The sequence below is a fragment of the Podarcis filfolensis genome (genome assembly GCF_964270895.1).
Source record: "Podarcis filfolensis genome assembly, chromosome: 7".
NCBI classification, from domain to species: Eukaryota; Metazoa; Chordata; class Lepidosauria; order Squamata; family Lacertidae; genus Podarcis; species Podarcis filfolensis.
The window spans coordinates 38,240,246-38,262,891 of NC_139603.1; the positions used below are offsets into that span (position 1 = coordinate 38,240,246).

Here is a 22,646-nt window from a genome sequence, read left to right on the forward strand (position 1 = left end):
GGAAAGTCCAGGACACAGGAAGAAACAAGAGCACCTTTTAAGAAAGGAAAGGAAAAGGAAATGATTAGCTGATAGCTATAAAACACCTGGGCAAAGTAAATCTGTGGTGGCTACATTTATAAAATCAGTGAATCACAGATCTGGAAAATGCAGAAAGCAATGTAGCCCTGTCCCCAAGTACAAGGTACAACTTATGATGTCACTAAAATTCATGTTTCCTGGCTTGTATTGTCCACCTCAAATATAAAGTGAGTATTACATCCATGAGAGTTCTTGTCTGACTTGGAAATACAAATTCAGCATCTCCACAAGAACAGAGAGTGTTCTTTAAATTTAAATCTATTCATAGTCAAGTATAATAAAAAACAAAGCAGTCCATTGTAGTCCAATCTTATATCAATCTAATATAGTGTATCCAACACTGTTTGCCCATTTACGGTAGAATTTTCAGGTGATGGTAGGGAATGCGGGAGATTTTTCTGAGAGCTCTCTAAAAATACTTGTAATTAGTGATCTATTCTTAAATTATTACTGTTGTTATTTGTTTCATTTCTATAGTGCTTTATACTTTTAAGAAGAAGAAGAAAAATCTCAAAGCAGTTTACAACACATTAAAACATCAAATAAAACAATCCAGAACAAAACATTACTGAGGAAAGTTAAATATAAAGTATACATTCAAAGCAACATAATCAACAGGAAATTAAAATGTTATCTTAAAATTTTCAAACTAAAACACTACCCTTTCACCTCCACTCTCCCATTTTATTCATTTGTATCCCACTTCACTTGAAAAAACAATGGTGGTATGTGCGGGTCTCCCTTTCCCCATTTTATCCTCACAAAGCTTCTGTGAGGTAGGATAGGCTGAGAGGCACTGACTGGCCCATAGTCACCCAAATGAGTTTCTTGTCTGAGTGGGAATCAATAAAGAGTCAGAGAATTGTTTGAATCCAAGGCTGTGGCTATGGGAGAAACAAGACATTTTGGGGTGTTAATGCTGTGAAGCCCTACATCATAGGTTCAGATTGTATATATGTATATAAACCATATATTATAAAGACACCACAGTCTCCACTGTGACTCATTCTGAAGGAAACACAAATTCTGGGTAAGCACCTGGAACCCCTGGAATCTTGCACTGCTCGGAGATTGGGGTGGCATGCAACAATATTGTGCCCATTGTAATCTTCACCAGAGCCTTGGGTTCTAGAATGCTTCCTCTCCCACCTGCTTGTGTAATTCTTGTGAAGGGAGATCCTATGGCACATATATTTGGCAGCTGAGTTTCTAAGCATATGCATCTGCGGCTGTGGTGGAAAACTGCCATAGACTAAAAAATGAACAAGATGGTAATAGGACCCATGGTATTTTTATATATATATAAAAAATCAGAACTAAAGTGTAAGCTACATCTGCTATCATTATTGTAATCTTTTCCCCACCAGAAAAGCAAACCACGTCAGAAGGACAAAAGACAGTACAGTGTGGAACGTGGACAAAATACCCAGAAGGAGGCATCTTCACTTCTCCCAATTACCCCAACAAATATCCTCCTGAGAGAGAGTGTGTCTACATTATAGAAGGTGATTACCCAAGTACTTCATTCTTAAATTACCCTTTTTTCATAATTAATGTATCTTCTTCTGTAATATCTACCTTTGGATAATGACAGTTTGGTCAAATGTGGCTGCAATCCTATACATACCCAGGAGCAGGTCCCATTGAATGCAATTAGGTTTACTTCTGAGTACACACACACACAGTACTCTGAGTACACACACGCTTCTGAGATACACACAGGCCTGTGTTGCAAAAAGAGCAGTGCTTTGGTTGTATTTATTTTTAATTAAAGACTTAATAAAGTGGGAGGGGGTTTATTGGTAGAGGAAAATAGCCATCTTCTTGGGCCTCGGTCATTACTATGCTTTCACAGCCAATTATAAAAGAAAAGAAAAGCTATATTATGGCAACTGTTGGCTTTGTCTCAGCCTCGTCTTTCTTTCTCTGCCTGAAGATAGTAAGAGAGCACTGGAAACTGCCATATTCAAACAATTTACACAGTCAAGGACATATAGTACCATGCAATGGCAGCTTCCAATCTGTTACTCACTCTCTTTTGGCCAACAGAGAGTACTGCTAAAATAAAAAGATTAAACACTGAGAGTAACAGCTGCTATACTTCATTTCCAGTAGGTGATACATGGCATGGCAATATACTTACTAGTCTTTCTCATCTCTCTTGTTGCCTTATTGACAGATAAAAAAAATATTGAGTCTAAAATGCTAGTTTATCAATATAAATTGCTTTTTAAAAAGAAAAGAAAGAGTATCACTGTTTGTAAGAAGAGTATCTCTTATTTCCTGGGGCCAGTCTGGAAATGACTGATTATAGTGATCTACAAATAGATGAACAGAACTAGGCGTATTGGGAAAACAGAAGTATCAACAAATGTTAGAATGAATTCTGAGAACACGGATCATTCCTGATGCCTATTGTCCAAGTCCCCACATTGTTAAAAAAAATTAAAAATCCTGTAGAGTAAATGAAGCAACTGATAATTCAGTTTTTCTATATTATAATTCTTTCTTTCAGGTAAGCCACCATTTAGGGCCCTCATAAGCTGGCTTCCAAAAAAGAAGCCATACAGTTCAAATCAAACAACATAAATAAGTCAATCATCATTAAATTAATAACATGTATTTAAACTTAAATCTAAGAAAATGCATCATGAATAGATCAGTAATAAAATGTCTGCATGAGATATGATGTAAGATTTGTATGCTTTACACGTCATCAGGAAAGCTGAGGCAATATGTTAGTTGTAATATATTTCTATATAATAAACATGAGTGACTGCCAGGGTTTTAAGTTTCAGAATACAAGAAACTAATCAGTAGGCCCTCAGGCTGAGACTGTTTTAAAAGAAGAGTCTGAAAGGCTTCAGCTTGCTTCAGTGGAGATGAAGATCATATGATTACCTAGATATTTATGCCTGGAGGAAGTAAAGTTTTATAAACACACACACACACACACACACACACACACAAAAACCCCAAGTAGTGATTAATCTACATTTCTTCTGCAATGGGAGTCTGGGGAATAGGGAAATACTTAGATCAAGGGTGAGAAATTGCATACAGTACAATAATTGCAGTGCTGCATAAGACCAGTGGTCCATCTGGCACCCAATTTTGTTTAACCACAGTGGCCTGAAAGAGATTTCAGGTCACATGAAGGGACTAACAGTTCTATCTAAGATTTGGTGTTAATCTGTAGTTAGGGGTAGGCTGTTGTTCTAAACATAAGAGGTTGCAGTTTTAGCTTCTGTGGCCAAAAGGCACTGACAGACTTGTCCACCATGACATTCCAAAATTCCAAAATTTTGGCATTCACAGCATCTCCAGTCACCCTTGAGCTCTGATTGGGAGACATCAGTTTCCATATCTAAAGTCCAAGTACCATGATATGATGAGTACCTTATTTTACCCTTTGACTTTGCCAAGCCCAATAATCAAGGACCGTTTTTTTCATTCCGAAAGTTACCATTCACACACTATAGAACTTGAATCTATAATAGACAGACTAGAGAGCATGAACAATTTAGAAACCATATCTCATACCCCTGCTTCAACTCTAGTAATTATCATCATTATTATCATTATTTACCCCTTCCTTTGGTTAAATAGTGCACTTGACATTTTACTTCTTTTAATGCAGATTTTTGAGTACACCATGTTTTGAACATTCCTCAGATGATTAGGGTAAATTAGGATATATAATTTCATATTCATCTTATATAAAGCCCAATGGACAGCATTGCATTGATCTTATTAGATGAAGGTCTGGTGGGGTGTGTGTGTGAGTGTGTGTGTGTGTTTAGAAATATTCCTGAAAGAAAAACTGTGCAATACACAAAATTGCAAGATGGTAATTGAATGGAAGTTATCATTTCCCATAAATAGTGTGGTATTAAGGACAATACTGAATGCTGAATGTGGCTGGGTTTTTATGTTGTAAAAGACATAATATGCCTAGATTCAGGGCAATTTTACACAGTTCTTGGCAGCATATTCAGGTTTGCCACCAAGTGTACCAACTGGGAGCTGCAGCCACATGTGTCTGTGTGATACAGGCCTTTGATGCTTCTAGATAGAAAGCATCTTAGTTATACTAGGAAAAATATGTAACATGTGTAGTGGACCTTTTCCCTACAAAAAAAAGGGGAAAGAAATGTAGGGTTGTATCATTCAGAATATTTTATGTATGCTTGGTCATTCTTTTCCACTTAAATTCTTGTTTGTTATCATAAACAGTGAATGCTTTAAAACTGCAGTAGCAGCCACAAATTAAACCTTCCACTCTGCACATTTCTATAATGTGGATGAACTTGATGTATTGGGCTTGATGTACTATAAGCCATGCAAAATTAGCAGCAGCATTCCATTGAAGACCATCTCCATTTTTGTAAAGCTAATAACATTTTTCTTCTTCCTTTGTAACACTATCTGTGTTGAAGAGCAATGATATTTTGCTGTTCCAAAGCACATCTATATAATTATCTGCTTGAGTAATAATATTCACTAATTCCATTCACATTCCTTGTATTCATAATGCATTCTTCAAAGCCAGCAGAGAATATCCGTTTGAAAGAAAAATGACCCTAGCTTCCTCTGTTCAATTGCTGAGCAACTGGAGATATCAAGGATTATTCCAATCCATTAGTAGGGAACCAGCTCACATTTATGAAGGGGAGATTTTTAGATCAATCTCTCCTTTCCAGACATTCTGTTAAACTGAAACAGATTTTTTGCTTAGCTTCAGCTGTCAGCTACATGAAATTACAGGCTGGTAAGAATTAAAGCCTTAATTGTATGGGGCTATTTCACTGCAACTGTTCCTCTGCTTCTAGTTAGAACCCAAAGCCTTTTTAAGCAGATGTAAAACCTCAAGATGGCACTTGTATAAGATAATTAGATGAAAAAGATGACAAGACATGCAAGCATTAAGCAGTCTTTCCCATGTTATTAGGAGTCTTTGAAGAAAGGTAATTAGAACCTAAATTAAAAAGATTGCTAAGAGTTCAAGTAGTAAAAGCTCATCACAGAATGGCTGCACTATATAGCCTTTAAATTTTGTAGCAACATTTCCTTGCATCTTAGGCTTTTACTTTTGGTACAGAACTCAGCCCCCGACCCCTAAAAAAAATAATGGAACTTAAATAGACTTTCTCAGCCACAGCAAACTATATCAGCCAATAATATGTCTGTTTGAGGTCATGCAGCTCTTACTTTCTTCCTTTTCTCTCACTAAAGTTATGGAGAAACAACAATAAGGTACAATGCAAGTAAGGTGCAATTACAATTGGTTCTTTTGTAACCTCTGTGGTTGTTAGCACATGAACAGCTTAATATCATCCTGAACTGCAAGTGTTGTATTACAAGCAGAGACAATCCACTGCAGTAGGAACTCCAGGATCCTATGAGAGACAAGCTAGGGAAAGTTGGACAGCTCTTTCAACTACCGCTTAAATAAAGAAAAGAAAACTGCTTGCTTAAGCTTTCAGCTAGAGCAGCCAACTTGTGATTTAAAACTTGTGCCTGGTCTCTGATTCCAGCCATGGCCAGAGTTAGAAAGTGCTTGATCTGTGACAGATCAGGCAGCAGAGTCTGGTGGGTTTTGTAAGGCCAGGAGAGAAGCATCGGAGGTCCAAGACCAAGTGCCACCCCCACTTATAAAAGCTACAGATAGTTAAAGGCCAAAAGCCTGGTTAGAGAGGAAAGTTTTTGCCCCTAAAGATATAGAATGATGGCACTGGTGAGCCTCTTTGGGAAAAGCATTCTGCAAAGGGAGTCACAACAGAAAACGGCTCATTCTTATGTTGCCACTGTCCAGAATTCTCATGGAAGGGGGCACACAAAGAAAGACCTCAGATGACGAATGCCGGGTCCAAGTTGGTTCATATGTTGGTAGTCCTCTCACATCTGAGGGTGTATACACTGTGGTATTTTCTGTTTTATTGAATAAGCTGCCACTGTAAACTTGAAGTTAATGTTTTAGACATCTTGAGTAGCCATCCACTGAGTTGTGTTGTGTTGTCAAGGCGAAATGCAATCTTTCATGCTGTACCTGCTCACTTTAAATGGAGTAAAAAATAAATACAGTCATACCTCGGGATAAATACGCTTCAGGTTGAGCGCTTTTGCGTTGCGCTCTGCGGTGACCCGGAAGTAACGGAGCACATTACTTCCGGGTTTCGCCGCTCGTGCATGCGCAGGTGGTCAAAATGATGTCATGAGCAGAAGTGGTGAAACACAACCTGCGCATGCACAGTCGCACTGTCGCGTCTTACGTTTTGTTCAGGATGCAAACGGGGCTTTGGAACGGATCCCGTTCGCATCCCAAGGTACCACTGTAAATTGTTTGTGTATTTTGTGCCCAGGGTCTCCAATTCAGTGAAGGTGAAGTGCTAGAATTCTAATGCTGTTGCTATCAATGCAACATAATTCTAGTCCATTGCACTGATGGCAACAGGATTAGAATCAACTGTGATTTTTGTATTTGTGTCTACTGTAGAATACCACACATGTATTTTGCACTCCAAGATCTTTAAAAAGTGACCACTTTTTGGCATATGACAACTTACAGATCATCTGTGCAAAATCCATGCTGTGTTAGAATTTACCTGATGGGACCTCAAATAAGTCTGCTTCCGAGCCTGAACAACAAAATCTGAAGTATTGTCTTGTGGATGCACCTGCATGCACACCAGAAGATTGAAATAGAAGTAAAAATGAAGACCAGGAAACAAACAGTCAAAAATCATCTGAAAAGAAAAGGATACTTAGCTCAATCACATTTTGTTGGAAAAGAGACTTTGGCTGGATTTTCTGGCAAGATAACTTTTATTTTAGATTTAGGCGATGAAGAGATAAAGTTTTCTAAAACAGGGAATTTAATTCTGTTTCTTGTTTTTAATTTGTCATGTGACCCCATTCTCTGGCAAAGGGCATAGGAAGCTCTTAAATAATCCTTTGAGCCATCACATAGTGCTTCTCTGGAGCTCAATCTATTTTGTTAATCCAAAGCATAGCTATGAGGTGAATGGCTGTATAGTTTAAACATTCCTACAGGGTAAACCATAAAACGCAGGGGTTAAAATCTGTAATATATTAATTTTTTAATAATATTAATCTTTTTTTTTTTTAAAGCCTCGTGGGCTGTAGTCCAACTCACACTAACTTTGGATTCACTTAACAGGGCTTACTTCTGAGAGGACATGTGTAGGGTTCTGGTGTTAATGTAGTTGTTACAGATAGAAGAAGATGAAACCTGAACAGCTCTAGGAGTTAAAGTGAAACATTTACATAATGTGTATAATTAATTAGCGCTTCAGTATCTTAATTCATTTTGCTATTGTCAGTACCATTTACCACGAAGGAGTTGGTGGTATGCCCCCTGATCAGGAAGACCTCCCTGGATCCAGAAGTGTTAAACATCTATTGCCCAGTGGACAAGGTAGCAGTCCAGCTTCAGACAAGTTTAGCTTCAATCATGGCACTGAAACTGCCTTGGAGATTTGGGAGAGGGGAGTGTGACCCTGTTCATTCTCCTCATTGATTTTTGATACTGTTGACCATGGTATCCTTTTGGAGCATCTCAGGGGGTTGTAGGTCAGTGGTTCCCCTCCTACCTCCAGGGCTGTTTCCATAAAGTAGCTATAGAATGCTAGCGTTCAGTGCCATTGGAGTTGTCCTGTGGTGTCCCCCATGCTATTTAACATCTATAGGAAGCCTCTGGGAGCTGTCACTATGAGATTTGGAGTGAAGTGTCATCAATATGCAGGTGATCCCCAGCTCTGTCTCTCTGCTTCAAATGAATCAGGAGAACCAGCTGAGGTGTTGGACCAGCGCTTGGAAGTAGGGATGGGTTGGATGTAGACCAATAAACTGAATCCTGAAAAGACATAGGTGTTATGTGTCCCAAATTCTCATGTCTAGGAAGCGGAGCAAGGGCCTGCCTGGGATGGGATTGCATTCAACCCTAAATGATTCAGGCTGCAAATACCTGAAAGATACCCTGAGAAGACATCCTTGGAGCTTTTTCTTTTTGTATTACATCTGTCTTTAACTTTCTGGAGTGAAATTCCAATTCTTCATTGTTTAGGAAGTCAGAATAGATGCTGAAAATTATAATTGATTCAGAAATTTCTGCACCAAAGCAGTGCTGTGCTTTGGTGACCATATACATAGGGCAAGATACAACTAAATTGTTGCATGTGTGGAATGAGATCTGCTTGTGCAATGGGACTTTCCCTCCTTCTCCTTCCCCTGTGCCCTCTAAACCCAGAACAGGTTTAGGGTATGTGTAGAAGGAGCTGGTATTCCTGTTGAACAAGTAGACCTTGTTCCCTGCATGCATGTCCCACAACAGAGACAGGTACAACTTGCCACTTTCTGAGGCAGTTACTACTAGATTTGGGCAGGCAGGTGGGTGGCAGATTACAAAACAGATTTGGAAATTGCTTTGTTTGTACATGTCTGTTTTATGGTAGCATTTTCTTTCATTCATAAGTATCAGCATGTCTGTTGCTAAATAGAATGAAGGACTAGGCCTTCATATATGAGCATTGCCCTTGTTCTTTATTAGGAGCGCTACTATAGAGGCAGATGGGACTCAGCCTGAGATGGTAGCCCATCTAGAAGAAAGAAAACTCTGGTCCTAAACCTCCACTGCCTTGCAGGATATCTTTGAGAGAAGAAAGTCTAGGGAGTAAACCCTACACAAATCCAGAATGGAGTCCCTAAGACAGTTGGATGGTGCCTTGTACATCTCCTTCTCACAGCTTCTGCAGCCAAGCTGGTGCCAATTGTATTACTCTGCTTTCCTTTGGACCACATCAGCAAGGCCAAGAGGTGGGCCTCATCATCTGGGGAGCTCAGGACCTACATACACACTGCCCGGGCTTGAGTCCTGGGGGTGTCACTTCAGTGCTGGAAATGCAGCAGTTTGACATCATCCCCGGAGGCATACTCCATTGTCTCTTGAGACAGGTGGATGCCAACAACTGTAGAATCATTGCCCAGGGTTATGCTTAGAGTTCCATTCACCTTTACCAGGAATTCCGAGGACCACTTCCTATAGCAGGTGCCTCTCCTCTGCTTTGTCAAAGCTCGCTAGAAAAGTTGCTCTGCTGTTATGAGAAGAGCTCAAGCAAGCACAGGGTCATGAACAGAAAGCTTTGGGTTCTTAGTTTCCTGATGGTTGTATTATAAGATGCTAAGTGTTGTCCCAGAACATAAAATCCAGTAGGGTTTAAAAAAACAAAACAAACGAAAACAAAATAGAGTTTCATAGGAAAATCAACAGATCCTGCAAATTAATAATGTGAAATGTATTTTGTCTACTCCAAACATTGTAGCTTCTGAACATAAACTAAGTTACTTTTCCTTAAAAACCAAACAAACCCTAAGAATATATTGTGTCAGATAGTTGTCAGACAGACTCTGCACTTGAAAGCAAACATAGACTATAAAACTAATGGTTTTGTTTTAATTTTAAATTTCAGCTGCCCCAAGACAGTGTATTGAGTTACACTTTGATGAAAAATATTCCATAGAGCCTTCGTGGGAGTGTAAATTTGATCATATTGAAGTGCGGGATGGACCTTTTGGATTTTCCCCAATAATTGGTCGTTTCTGTGGACAACAAAACCCACCCAAAATAAAATCCAGTGGTAGATTCCTGTGGATTAAATTTTTTGCTGATGGTGAACTTGAATCTTTGGGATTTTCTGCACGATACAATTTTACACCTGGTGAGTATAACCTCTAATTATTTTGGAGGAAATATTTTGGTATTTATACTGAGTGGAATTTGGTGATATAATGACATAACATGGTTTTAATATTAAGGCAGTGGCTGTATTCAGACTTAACATAAAGCCATGGTTTGCTCAGCAAACTGTGAACTATCTCACAAACAAGCAAACAAGCCATGGGTTGTTTCTCCAAAGCTTAGTTTGTTTTCCAGTTGATCTTGCCTTGTACTTTTGTACCTTGGCAAGTGTCTGGGGTGCGGTGGCCAAACCATGATTGAAAAAGGCTGTTGTGTTTATGCATAATGCCAAACCATAGTTAAAAACAAGTGATGATTCATAAACTAATAAGAAACCATGATCTCACTTGTAGCTTGTTGGTAAAAAAGAGACTGTGGTCACTTTATTGGGTGCACTTTCAAACAAACCACACTTGGACTAACAGTGTGTGTATTGGCCAACCAATTGCGCAAAGTAGAGAGATATAACTTAAACAGATAGTTTTAATGGAAATAGAAATATGTGTGTTCTCCTTTCCTTTTTAAAAAACAGAAAACAGCACTTTTTCTGAATTTATTCTTGGCTTTCTACAGTGCATTTTTTAATACACACCATTTCTGTTTATTGCTATAGAGTGGCTTATAATGGTTGAAAAAGCTGTAATCATCTTCCTTTTATGATGAAAATGTTGGATAATGTAACTATATTTTTCATGCAGGGAATATTATGATCACACAATAGCCAAGTTGGTTCAAACTTTTCACCACATGTTGGCTTTCTCCATTATAGCATCTTTATTGTGTGCAAGAAGGATGGAAGTTGCACGCAATAAGCTTAGTCACTTGGTGAACAGATTATTGGTAGGCTTATTAGAGTTTACCTAATGCCTTTATGCTGTTGATAGTAGAATAAGTGCACTAATGCACTCCATACAACAAAAGTGGAAATATGTCATTAGTTTGTTTTAAAATGATTTCAACAGAATAGCATTTGAACATTACTAGTAAAAATATTTTGGATTGCTACTTATGCTGTTCCTATTTCCTTTGAACATTGCCTTTTATAAAGGCAGAATCTGCTGGAGTAATTCCCCCCTTTCTGTCTATTAAAGCAAAATGTTTTGCCAAAGGATTCTGAGATCCAAAGAATAGCATGCATTCAATTAAGTGCCTCCATGAAAGATTTTCCTAATCTTAATTGCTGTGGACCAATTATGCCTTTTGTCAAATCATCTGGTTTAATTTGTGAGGCTAAAATGGAGATTTGCAGTCAAGTTTAGTATTGAAGTATTTCCCCATCTCATTATATATATATATATAAGTTTATTTTAATTTGTGCACTGCAATCAGACTGCAGTGCAGCAACTTTCAAAGGATTGAATGGCATTCAGTAGGTTTTGTAGATTTATGAATATTGTTTGTTCTGAGAGGGATATGCTTTTGATAATTTATGCTATTTTATAAGTTCTTTTAGTTATTTAATCTATAGCACCTGCCCCAAATACCAGGTCTGCACTTAAGTATTTTTCAACTGTCCACACATGACTAGGATGTTTAAGGGTACCTAATTTATTAGGGTGTTAAAAGGCACCTAATCTTAATTATGTATCATTACTTGACTGAGCATCAGTCATTTAGACCCTTCAAGTACCTTTCTTATTAATAAGTCCAACAACCTGCATCTCAGCAGGGATTGAAAAGGACCTCATAGCAATAGTAAATAGTGGCAATTGAACGTGCCTCTGCATTGGCACTACAGGTTGCCAAATTCAGCTGCATCTAAGACAACTCTGTTTAGCACTCCAGTCTAGCAGCCTCCATCAAAAAGGTGTGTCCAGTTTCTGTGCACAAGTGAATTCAGAGTCGAGAAATTCATAAGAGGAACTAGAAAGCTTTCCCACGTTATGAGTTGGGTTCATATCATTCTGAAATTGGATGCAGTTCATAATGTGGCTTGTCCACACTGCTAGCCGACTCTGCCCCACAGGGTTGCCATATTTTGAAAAGCAAAAAAGAGGACACATTTGCCGACTTCTACTTTTAACTATGGGTCACTGTGGCAACTCTCATTTTACATACCCATGAAAAAGAGGACATGTCTTGGAAAAAAGAGGGCATATGGCAACCCTGTGGGGAATTATCACTGAGAAGGGTGAGGGGTTATTGGTGGTAATGAAGAGTTGATAGAGACAAAATAGTAGGCCTTGACTGGCAAAGATGCTTACAACATACTCAGGAACATCCTTTCCTTCCAGGGATCATCGGACTGTATAGTACAAATCCCATTTCCCTGACTTATTTCTCACCAGGAAGAACTCTGTTATATCTAGCAAACACTCCCTACACCTTCAGTTACCACCACCTTCTCCTTCTCAAGGTCAACTGTTCCCCCACTCACCTTGGGGCAGAAGCCTGAAGTAGGAGGGATACCTAATAATGGTATGGATCCAAGATTGGGTTGAACAGGAGCAGTTCTACACTGTTTTGAAGGCATGCATAGCAGCTGTGGTGGATCAAACTCTTTATATGGTGCACAAGAACCATAGCCACTGAGTATGGGTGGAAAGTAGATCCAGCTGTAGTCAGTAACTAGGTGGGACAACACATTTGTTTTTCTTTGTTTCCAAGTGAGGAAGTTGAAACTAAAAGTCAACTTATAAGTAGCAGGAGCATAGAAACAAAATTATGGGACTCCTCGTGATTATGGGACTCCTCATGTTTATAAAGGTGTGTAGTATGAATGCACACAGTAATATTTGATTAAAGCAGCCTGAGTCCCAGCAATAGCAGTTTGACCCATCACAGAGCGGAAGAATAATTGTAAATGCTTTAAGTCAGCCTATGACTTAAACTTCTGCATTTTGGGCGAGTGTTTTCATTCAGTCTTTTGCATTTTTCCATTTCTAGGTTCTGTATAAGTTTCTCCTTAAATCCCCAGATAGTAGTGATCTGCCTGCAATTACAATTTAAATGCTTATATGTCCTTAAAAATGGTTTCAGGGACTATCTGCTGAATTGTCTCTGTGGATGTGAACTTTATTTTGGCTTACACAGCACAAGTAAATGATCTCTTTATACAAGTAGTTAGTTCTTCCACGATAGCTACTTGCCAGCACTTTATGTATAAAAAAGGATAAAGAACTGCAAGAAAGAACTAGTGATTGATCCAAATATTATTGGAGCACAACTCAGAAGGTGCATATACGTAGACTTGTATGCTCACTTCAATATGAAGCAAGCATTTAAACCCTGAGCGTTCTTTTTCAGCCCTCATTTAAATCTGAAACAGAGAGGAATTTAAACTGTCGCTGCCTTCCTCCTATACAATCACACACAACCCCTGCTCTTGCTTTTGCTGTTCTGACAGCAGAGAAAGTGAAGGGGAATCAGTCTCTCTCCTCCTTTCTAATACATTGCCATGCTGTAATGGCTGTGTGCCACATGCAGAGAGTGCTGAGAAATCAGTAGTGGTGTGCAGTGGTGCAGAGCTGCCCTCTTGACATTGGAGTGACAAGGTCATGAGTATGTGGTTGCACCAGTGGGACCATTGCCACTCGTATACCCAGATGGTGCACCTTTTCTGCCACCTACCCTGTCCAGGTAAGCAACAGGGACACCAATGTTGGAAATGTGGCTCAATGGCTATGGAGCTACTGTGAGAAATTATTCATATCAATAACACTCGAAAAACCTTGTTGCCAGGAATTAATTGAATTTGGCATGCAGCCACGGGAATGGGGGCAGGGGGGGAGAGACTTCCCTCCTTCCTCTTACCATTGCTACCAAAGCAAATTAAAGGTCAGTGAAAATGAGAAAGGACTTGGTAGAAGGCCAGCAAGCAAATGGGTGGGTGAGCGGGCTGCTGGATGTTCAGCAGTAGGGATCACCACACTGTGTTTAGTTACATCATTGTGGGCACAACAGGCTCTGAAATAGACTTGGGATATGATGTGAAACAACTGGTATATTTTGGATGAAGCCATTTAATTTTTAAGCCAAATTCTGTCTTTGATTAGGGGAAGTTTTCCATCACTAGAAAGAACTAAGGAGCTTCACCTAAGGCAGGAGTGGGTAACCTGTGATTCTCCAGTTGTTGGACTGCAAGTCAGCCACAGCCAACATGGCCCAGGGGCGCTGCAGGTGTGCCTAGAGGAAGCAGTAATCTGGACCCATTCCAGTCACCTTTCAGGTTTGGTTTTAGCACTGAAGCAGCCTGGGTCACCCTGATTAATGACCTTTGTTGGGGAAGATATAGGGTATATGGTTCTCCTTGACCTCTCAGCATGTTTTGACACCATTAACCATGGTATCATTCTGGAGTGACTCAAGGACATAGGAATTGCAGGCACTGTATTATAATAATTTTGCTCCAACTTGCAGGGTCGGCACCACAAAGTAGTATGAGATGGTTGCTCGGTTCCATGGCTTTCACGCTGTGGGACACCACAAGGCCAATTCTGTCTTTATGCTAGTCACCATCTACATGAAATTGTTGGGACTTATCATCCAGTAATTTGGAGCATGGTGTCATTAATATGCTGATGACACACATCTCTCTCTGTCTGAATCAGGAAAGGCTGTGAAAATATTGAATTGGTGTGTGTGTGTGGTTTCTATGTCTGGGAATTAGGTGGATGACATGTTCTGGGATTGGTTGTATTCCACCTGACAGAATAGGTTCATGGTCTGGGAGTCCTGGATTCCAAGTTGCCACTTGGCTTCTTTGACTAGGGGTGCTTATGCCCAGCTTAGGCAAATTTCCCAGCTACAGCTGTTCTGGACAAGGGTATCCTAAAATAGAGCTGGAACAGATTGAAGATGTTAAAATTGAGGTTTGGAGCAAAGCAGAAGCAATAGGTCAGCAGAAGGCTGGTGAAAGAATGCAGGAGCTAAACTGAGGGATGCAGATTCATAAGTATTTGGCTTGGTTAGGGAAACAGTCTAGTCTGGGTTTAGCTGGAGGAATTTTTCCTTCTTACTTTCAATTCACCTTTTATGTACACATAGTTCCATTGCCACCATGCAACAGTGTCCTAAGTGAACCAGGTATACGAACCAGTTTTATTTACAATGGCCTGATCTCTGCAGTTTTGCCCTACTTTTTGTAGGAGAAAAGTTGCCCAAATAGTATCACCAAATGTTTGGGCCTCCATATATGAAATTCACATTTTGTGTGGAGGGGAGAGAAGGGTGGACAGTACCAGTTGGTGGGGTACTGTTGCTTATCCGACCTCTTGTCAGCATTGTCCCTGTGACATGGTGGGAAGGGTGAGTTACTGTGGTGACAATCCAGGAGTTCTGCTAGTGTGTTTGCACTCCACCATCCTTGCATTTGATTCAGCCTTCCCCTTCACCCTTCTGGTATGCCACAGCAACAATGGTGACAGACGGTCAGGTAATCAGTGCTCCACCAGGCTCCACCAAGCGCAACAGGGGAAGGGTATGCCATTGTAATACAGGCCCAGTAAATATGTGAAATAATCTATCTGCCTGTGTGGAAACTGATAATTATTTCTTATTTTCATTGATGCCAGGCTTGTATGATGCTGATAGATATTTTAGACTGATTCTGATCTGGATTAGCTTGATGTCAGACATCGCACAGTGCATGCATTTTATTTTGCTAATACTTTAGCATTTGTCCTGTCTGGAAGTATTAGAGGAAATGATGTTGGTGGGATATTTGTTGAAGTTACCTCTACTTTGGGAAGGTGGCCCACTGGTGTGGGCATTTTGTCTTGTTACAATAATTTCCTCCCAAATGGCATGGAATTCAGTTTCCTTCTGTCTACACAGACAGATGTTTTGAAGGCATCTGTTGCTCAGAGCCATTTTCTGCAGTGAGTCAATTTTGTAGTGCAGCAGACAGTGGAGATCCAGACAGAGTGAGGCTGTGCTCTAAGCTGATCACTCTTATTCATCTGGAATAATCAGATTTCTTTTTATCTTGGTTTCTCCCTCTTGGAATCTGCAAGGCTGTGGCCTCAGATGGCACATTATTATTCTCAATTCCATCAGTTGGTGGAAACCATCTGTGTTTCTGTTTGGCTTCATTGATGTGAATGTCAGCATACTGTATAGTCAACTATATTGCCTCTCATCAGAAACGAAAAGATATGTGGAACATATGAACAACAGCAGGCTTAACTGCTAGGAAATCATAGGAATATAAGCAAACGTGTATGCTCCCGAGGACTTGCAGAGCATTTAGGAAATTCTAGAGATTTTGAGCTTTGGACCTTCAAATTTTACATCTTAGGATCAGTGTCAGTATTGTGATCCTTTTGGGTCTAAACCCAAAACTTGTAATGTTTGAACAACAATGAGATAATATGTAAACTGTAAGAATGTGAACAAATAAGTGCACAAATTAATTTTGAACTGTAGTTTTGAAAATAGCTGAGCTCATCTGAAATTACAAACATGACCGGACAGCAATATTTAAGGAAGGAAGGAAGGTTGATTTTGTGGCAAGCCAGCCTTTTCCTGTGATTGCATTTCCTCCCACTTTTAACACCAGCAAGTTAAAGCCAGGCATTTGAAGACAGAGAAGTTGTTACAAGGTTTATTTCTGAATCTTAGTTTCTTTTCTCATAACAGAAGAGGGGAAAAAAGGTTGTGCTTTTAGCTTTTTATAAAAAGAGCTACTCGGAAGGTGCGGAACTCCCTGATACAGCTCAACGCATCTTGGTAATTTTACAATCTGATCCAGGAAAGTGGGAGTCTGACTTGAATCACCCCAATTTGCATCATTATTCAGGGAACTCACCGGGGCAGTTTACACACTTACTAGTGCCTGGGCTGGCACCATTCCTAGGCTAAGGCTTATATCCCAGGAAGGTCTTGTTGTCACTACTACATTGCCATGCCCTGTTGAGGTGCTCCATGGCCTCTGCTGAATCAAGGGGAGCAGTGACATTGTGTGCACCTTTTGTGCATGCATGGAGTGCATTGCAGTATCTATTCTGGATGCCTTATAGCTCTCGGAGTGCAGAATAAATTCATTTGTCCTCATCCAAACCCTTTTGGAGTTGAACCTTCATGGTAATGTTCCTCTGAGTAATAAGAAAAGTAAGACTGTGATTATAGGACATTTTTTGGTTTGTTATTCATCCATGGAATATTCATTACCTTTGCAAATGTGTGTTGCATTTCTATGTGTCTGAATTATGATATTCTGAAGGTGAGACATATACATATTTAGCTCATATTTGTTCATGTAGTAAGGAGCAGCTTGTTCTGATGTCACAACATCCAGTGCTTGACACGTGCTGCAGTTATCCTTTCTGCCGGGTCATTTCCCCCCTGACTTGGGCGCTTGCTACAGAAAAGCTGTCACTGCATTATCCCGACTTAATGTTATAGGGCCAATGGGTGCTGCATGATGGGGCACCCATGTGGTGTATTAAGGGCAAATGGTATCCGTTTATGCTGTAGAATGTCTGAGAGCAGCCTACCACTAACAAAATGCCACAAACTGTACTTTTCTGCTAGAATCCTTGTTCTCATCTGTAGATGCTCCTGGACCAGAATGGCTCTAGTAATAGGATCAGGACCTTTAATTTGTGCACACATACATACACCTTTATGTTGTGCCTTGATTATTTCTATATTTTAAGCCTTTTGCTTCTTTTGCTGCATTTTCCTAATATTGTCTGTATGTGGCTTGTGTGATAACCAAATTGTGTTTAGATGCATATTTATTTATTAAGAGTTTTTTTTAAAAAAATAAATAACACTCTCCCCCCCCCCCGTTTCTTCCATTACATTGAAGTTCTTGCTAAATTTCAGATTTAAAAAAATTGGTTTCACATGAAAGAAGGGGAAATGGCTTTAGTGGGTCTAAATGAACTTCAAACCTTACTGAGTTGTTTATTGGGTGACTAGACACACACACACACACACACACACACACACACACACACACTGAGCCCAGCAGTGGTTTTCATCTCCCCCTGGTCCTCTCACTCTGGCCAGGTTGTTGTTGTTTTAATTTGTGAGCATTAGCATTAACAGAGGGCTTTTGTGTCAGACTTTATGCCAGAGGTGCTCAGACTGAACCACAGGAATTGCTCTGCACACTGAAATGGTACCTGGAACCCATCCATGTACAGGAAAGTTCATTGAGAATGCTCATTGGGTGACAGCCAATGACACTTATCCAATTGCACAACATATTTCTGTTTGCACAGTGGGACTTCTCTTTCCCTTATAGCCCTCCATCCCATGCCCCAAAATCTTCTCTTGAGGCCCCCAAGGACCACACGGGAGTAGAATGCACAATATTGAATGTCACCCATGGTGCTTATAAAAATGAGCCAAGTCAATCCCTTTTGTTTCTCATTTAATGTATTTGTATGCAGGGTCTATCAAGTTTCCTAAATCAGAGGTACTTCTGTGTTAACTATATTAAATCTTAATATTTGCAATGCTGCAGTCTGTATTTTGACACTCTTGCATTTACCGGTAGATTGCAGTCCTGTGGACAGTTAACTGGAAGCAAATTCCACTGAAATAAACAGGGCTATTACAAGCAAGCCTGCCCAGGCTGCGGTATTGGTTACTGCAGCTGGGTGCCCCCCCCCACTTCATCCCCCCTTCAAATGTCATAGGATTATAGGGCTACTATTCTTCTCCATTTTGGGGAGCATATTTCATCTGATCTTTCATATGACAAGGAATGTATGAGATACTACATAGGGTTGGTTCAAAGGTCATGTGAACTTTTACTTGCCATTGTAAGTGGCTCCAACTGGTGCATATGAATTTCTTTTGAAGAAATAAATGAAGTGCATACATTGCAACTTTTGACCCATGCCAAAGTTGCAGTGTATGCACTTCATTTATTTATTAATAATATTTGTATAATGCTTGAGATGTAAACTATCTAATTCATTTACATAAAGCACAATAATATCATTCAATAAGAAAAAAATACATATAAGCAACAATACAATTAAATACATTAATAAAAACAGAGAATCCACCAATCATGATAATGATTAATAATGCACAATATCCCAATAATACTGGACACTGCCTTGAGATTAAGACTAATCCTGCTGTTGCATAAACAAATGTACTGAAAATCTAAGAGAAATGTTGATAATGGACTTTCAAAACAGCTGCAGAATAAAATCAAATAAGAATAAAATCTGTGCCAGTTTTAGATTTGTTGCAGACCAAGAGATCCAACCCAATAATTTGATGATTGGGATGTTTGGTGAATGACACCAGATAATGAAAATTGTTAATATTTCTGAGAATGCAGTGATCACTGTGTCATACTGAAGTTCTTCTGTAAGGATTGGATGCAACTGTTCCTTAAACAGAGCTATTTGATGTTCTTACACAATTAGGCTAGCTATTGTGCATCTGTCATAATTAAAATGTTTGCATTTTTGTCTTCATTTGCTCTTCTAAATCTGTCATTTGTTTTGGAGAGGGGAATATAAACATGTTCATATTTCCACTCGTCTGTTCTGGGAAAATCTGTTTCTTTCATTGATACATTTCTAGCATTTTAATTGACATGCACATCTCTCTTTAACACAATTTTAACACTCTACGTATTCTTTTGGCTGTTGCTCTGTGGACACTTTGTTAAGGAAGTGGATACCTTTTTCCTTTTGTAGTACTTAGACAATTTTTAACTTCACACAGGATAGTAGAGGTCTCTTTAAAAAGATGTGGCTCTCTTGCCTTATGATTTCCCTTGAGAAAAGCATAGGTTTGTTTTTGCTGCTTGAGTATTAAAGGTACTTCTATATAAATCAACAACGGCAGTCAATCAAAATGATGGCCTCCAAAACATGAGAGTTTCCCTGGATCAGTAACAGTCAACTGCCTGAGTGACAGACTCCTGGCATCATTGCAAATTTCTCTGGGGAATCTTTCTATTTCATGCTTAGAGGGTACTGATGACTTAGAAGTGATATGCATGTTTCTCACATAATGCTTTTAATCCAGAAGAACATATGTTTAAAGAAGACTGGAAAATGTTTATTGAATATATGGGGGGAAATTGTGTACACTTGAAAACATTGACTGCATTGAGTTAAATTCAACAGTGTAAACAAATTTTGATGGATGTAATAATGGATTACTGAATAGTTTAGTTCATGTAAATTATGCAGGAATTTATGATATGCAAAATGAACCATGGAAAGAGAAGAAAGGAAGTCAATGACATTTTAAGGTTGTTTAAACAAATATTCTAAAATGTAAAACAGAAAATGCAATAAAAAATATACAAGAAGAAGAAGACGAAGAAGAGTATAGCAACATCTTAAGCCATTTGGGAAAGACAGATTATGGTTACACTTTTCAGATGTCATGTATGACCATTTGGTGGAATCAGTATCATTTAAAAAAATGTAGTCCCCTTTCCAGGAAATAAACATCAGGTTAAAAGAGGAAGGGGAATAGAGTTTTGATGCACAACACTTACACAAGCCCCAATGCAGCTCAGAATGGGATAATTAACAAATAAGCATGGATGGTGTTCATCTGCATTGCATTGCTCTCAATGAGATGCATATTCTGAGAAATTTTCCTATTCCCAAATAGTCAATATTTATATACTACCCACTCCTGCAATGCAGGCATGCTTGGTTTTTTTAAGAATAAAGAGTCCTCCATATACAGAATTGTTTCAAAAAAGTATGAATAATCCAGGAGGATACTCTGAAGACATTCCAAAGATAGCAAAGAATATTTCAAAACAAGGAAAAATCTCTGCAGAAAAAAATGGTCAACTGTGTGACATTTCATCTTGGAATTTAAGGAAGGATCTTATTTTTCCTACTAGATGTTCTACTAACAGATAATTCAGTCCATGCTGTGTCCCACGTCATCGAGAAGTAAGTACCATGTTAATGGAGCAGCAATTCCCTCACAGTATTACTGGGAAGGTTTGGGCATATGCTACAAAATATTGTCTCATAGTAGGTTATGATATCCCAGATAGTGAATCTACTTGTGACCAAACACTGTAGTCTTCTGAGATAACCTTTACAGGCACTGTGGGAGTAATCCTGTGTCAACAACCAAAATGAGTGGGTTTGGATCCAATGGCTCTTTGGCTAGGACATGAGTTTCCCAGAGCAGCCAAACTATGCTGGTTTAACTCCCTCATCCTTGGCTGAACCAGAGATCCACCACCAGATCTCCCCCATCCTGGCTCAGCAGAAACCTAGCTGTTAGCTAACTCAGCAAAAATGGTGTTGTAACTCAAATACTGTGTTAAAGACTTAGATGTAGCCAGCTGCTGAACAGAGCTTGGATCTGGTGGAACTTTATACTGACTTAACTTACACTGGCTTGTTTTATGCCAGCTTCCACATGTGCCACCTTGCCCCCACAATTGATGGGGCCCAGGGCTGCACGATGTCAGCATGCCCCATGACGTCAGCGTACCCCGTGGTGTACTCAGTTTCCAGAAATTACAGCACCCATCTATCCATCCATTGGCAGTAAAAAAAAAAGCAGAAAAAATATTCCAAATGATTTTTTTTAAAGTATTACAAAAAGGATCATACAATCTTTTTTGTTAGCAAAGATGCAGGCTTTAAAATCTCGTTTTAGAGAGGTTCAGTTCACTTGCAGGGAGCCGTCAGCCATGCAGTTCCTTCTTCGCTTGTTCCAGGATGCTTGAAGGGGGAAAAAGAATGGGAAACAAAAGACTGCAGGAAGCCTTCTAAGCCACACCCACATTTGTAACTTGAGCTCAGGGCTCACCTTAACCCTTTCATGGATGCAAGTGTGAGTTAGCAACTGTATATTACAATAAAAATAAGTGTAGCTGGACTGATCTTGTGTATCATGTTATGGATATGCAATAGCCGGTTGTTATTCCTGCTCCAGGGCAAGCATTGATTCCTGTTAACAGATGGGCATGTATATAACATCTACCCCCACCACATCAGTTCTTGATTCTACCTCCCTGGCCCCAAGCCTAGAGCAAGTACTAAGACATCTTCCTCCTAGCCTATCACATACTAAAAGTGCAGAGGACCAGACAGCTTCTATATCTCCAAGCTGATGAACTCTGGCCCATTGGCACCGAATGGTTCCTGTACCAAATCCCAAGCAAATGATCATCATGACTCAATTTGTTCACTTTTGTAAACCCTTAAAAAAAAGATATCCTCACAATACCTGCCAAATATAACACCTTTCAGACATATTTTTTAAAAGAAAACTTCTGTAGTCCATTTTTTGTTTGGGTAGTAAAAATGTTTGAGTAGTAAAAGTGTTTCCCTGAATGGTGAACAACTAGTCCCTTAGTGTACTTGGTTCAATGTGACAGGAGAAGAGCACAGACAATCCATATGCCATGTCTACTCAGGAGGACCCACTGAACATTCCCCACAGTGTGCTGAGACAAAAAGTTTGCTCCTCTTGTCAGCCATCCTTCCTCCAATGAGCACAGATGAAGTGTTATCATCAAATTGGCTGAAAGTGGGGAAGAGGGCTATATTGTTTTTCTGCTTCCAAGACCAATGGTGCAGGTCAGCAACTCAACAGAAGTGGCAGGAATATTGTTGTCCTTCTGGGAAAAGAAATTACAGCTTTCAAGCACTGGCATAATAAGCTGATAATGATTCCAACACCAGCAGACAAGCAAGCAGTCCTCTTTTGTTTTAATTTGTACCATTTGGCTGCCATATGGAAGAAAAAAATGAATAAGCAGATTGTTAAATCCTTTGCAAGCAAGCTAAAAATGATTAAAGTTGACAACTTTGCAGACCAATTATTTGATTATTTTTGTGACACAGCCCAAGCAAGCACTTATAAGTGCCATTGATTTCAGCAGGGAAGATATAAG

At 39.4% G+C, this 22,646-nt stretch overlaps 1 protein-coding gene across 3 annotated transcripts in view; it reads left to right on the top strand.

Moving 5' to 3' along the window:
* The window catches only part of NETO1 (neuropilin and tolloid like 1), a 97,432-nt gene that overhangs the window by 10,017 nt on the left and 64,769 nt on the right, over positions 1 to 22,646 (top strand). For all 3 annotated transcript variants that reach the window (XR_014550135.1, XM_083622614.1, XM_083622613.1), the window contains exons 3-4: positions 1,449 to 1,586; positions 9,570 to 9,818. Coding sequence is in view for 2 of the 3 variants with exons in the window: in XM_083622614.1 (XP_083478740.1) it covers positions 1,449 to 1,586; positions 9,570 to 9,818 (387 nt within the window). In the remaining variant the exon portion in view is untranslated. The remainder of the gene's footprint in view (positions 1 to 1,448; positions 1,587 to 9,569; positions 9,819 to 22,646) is intronic.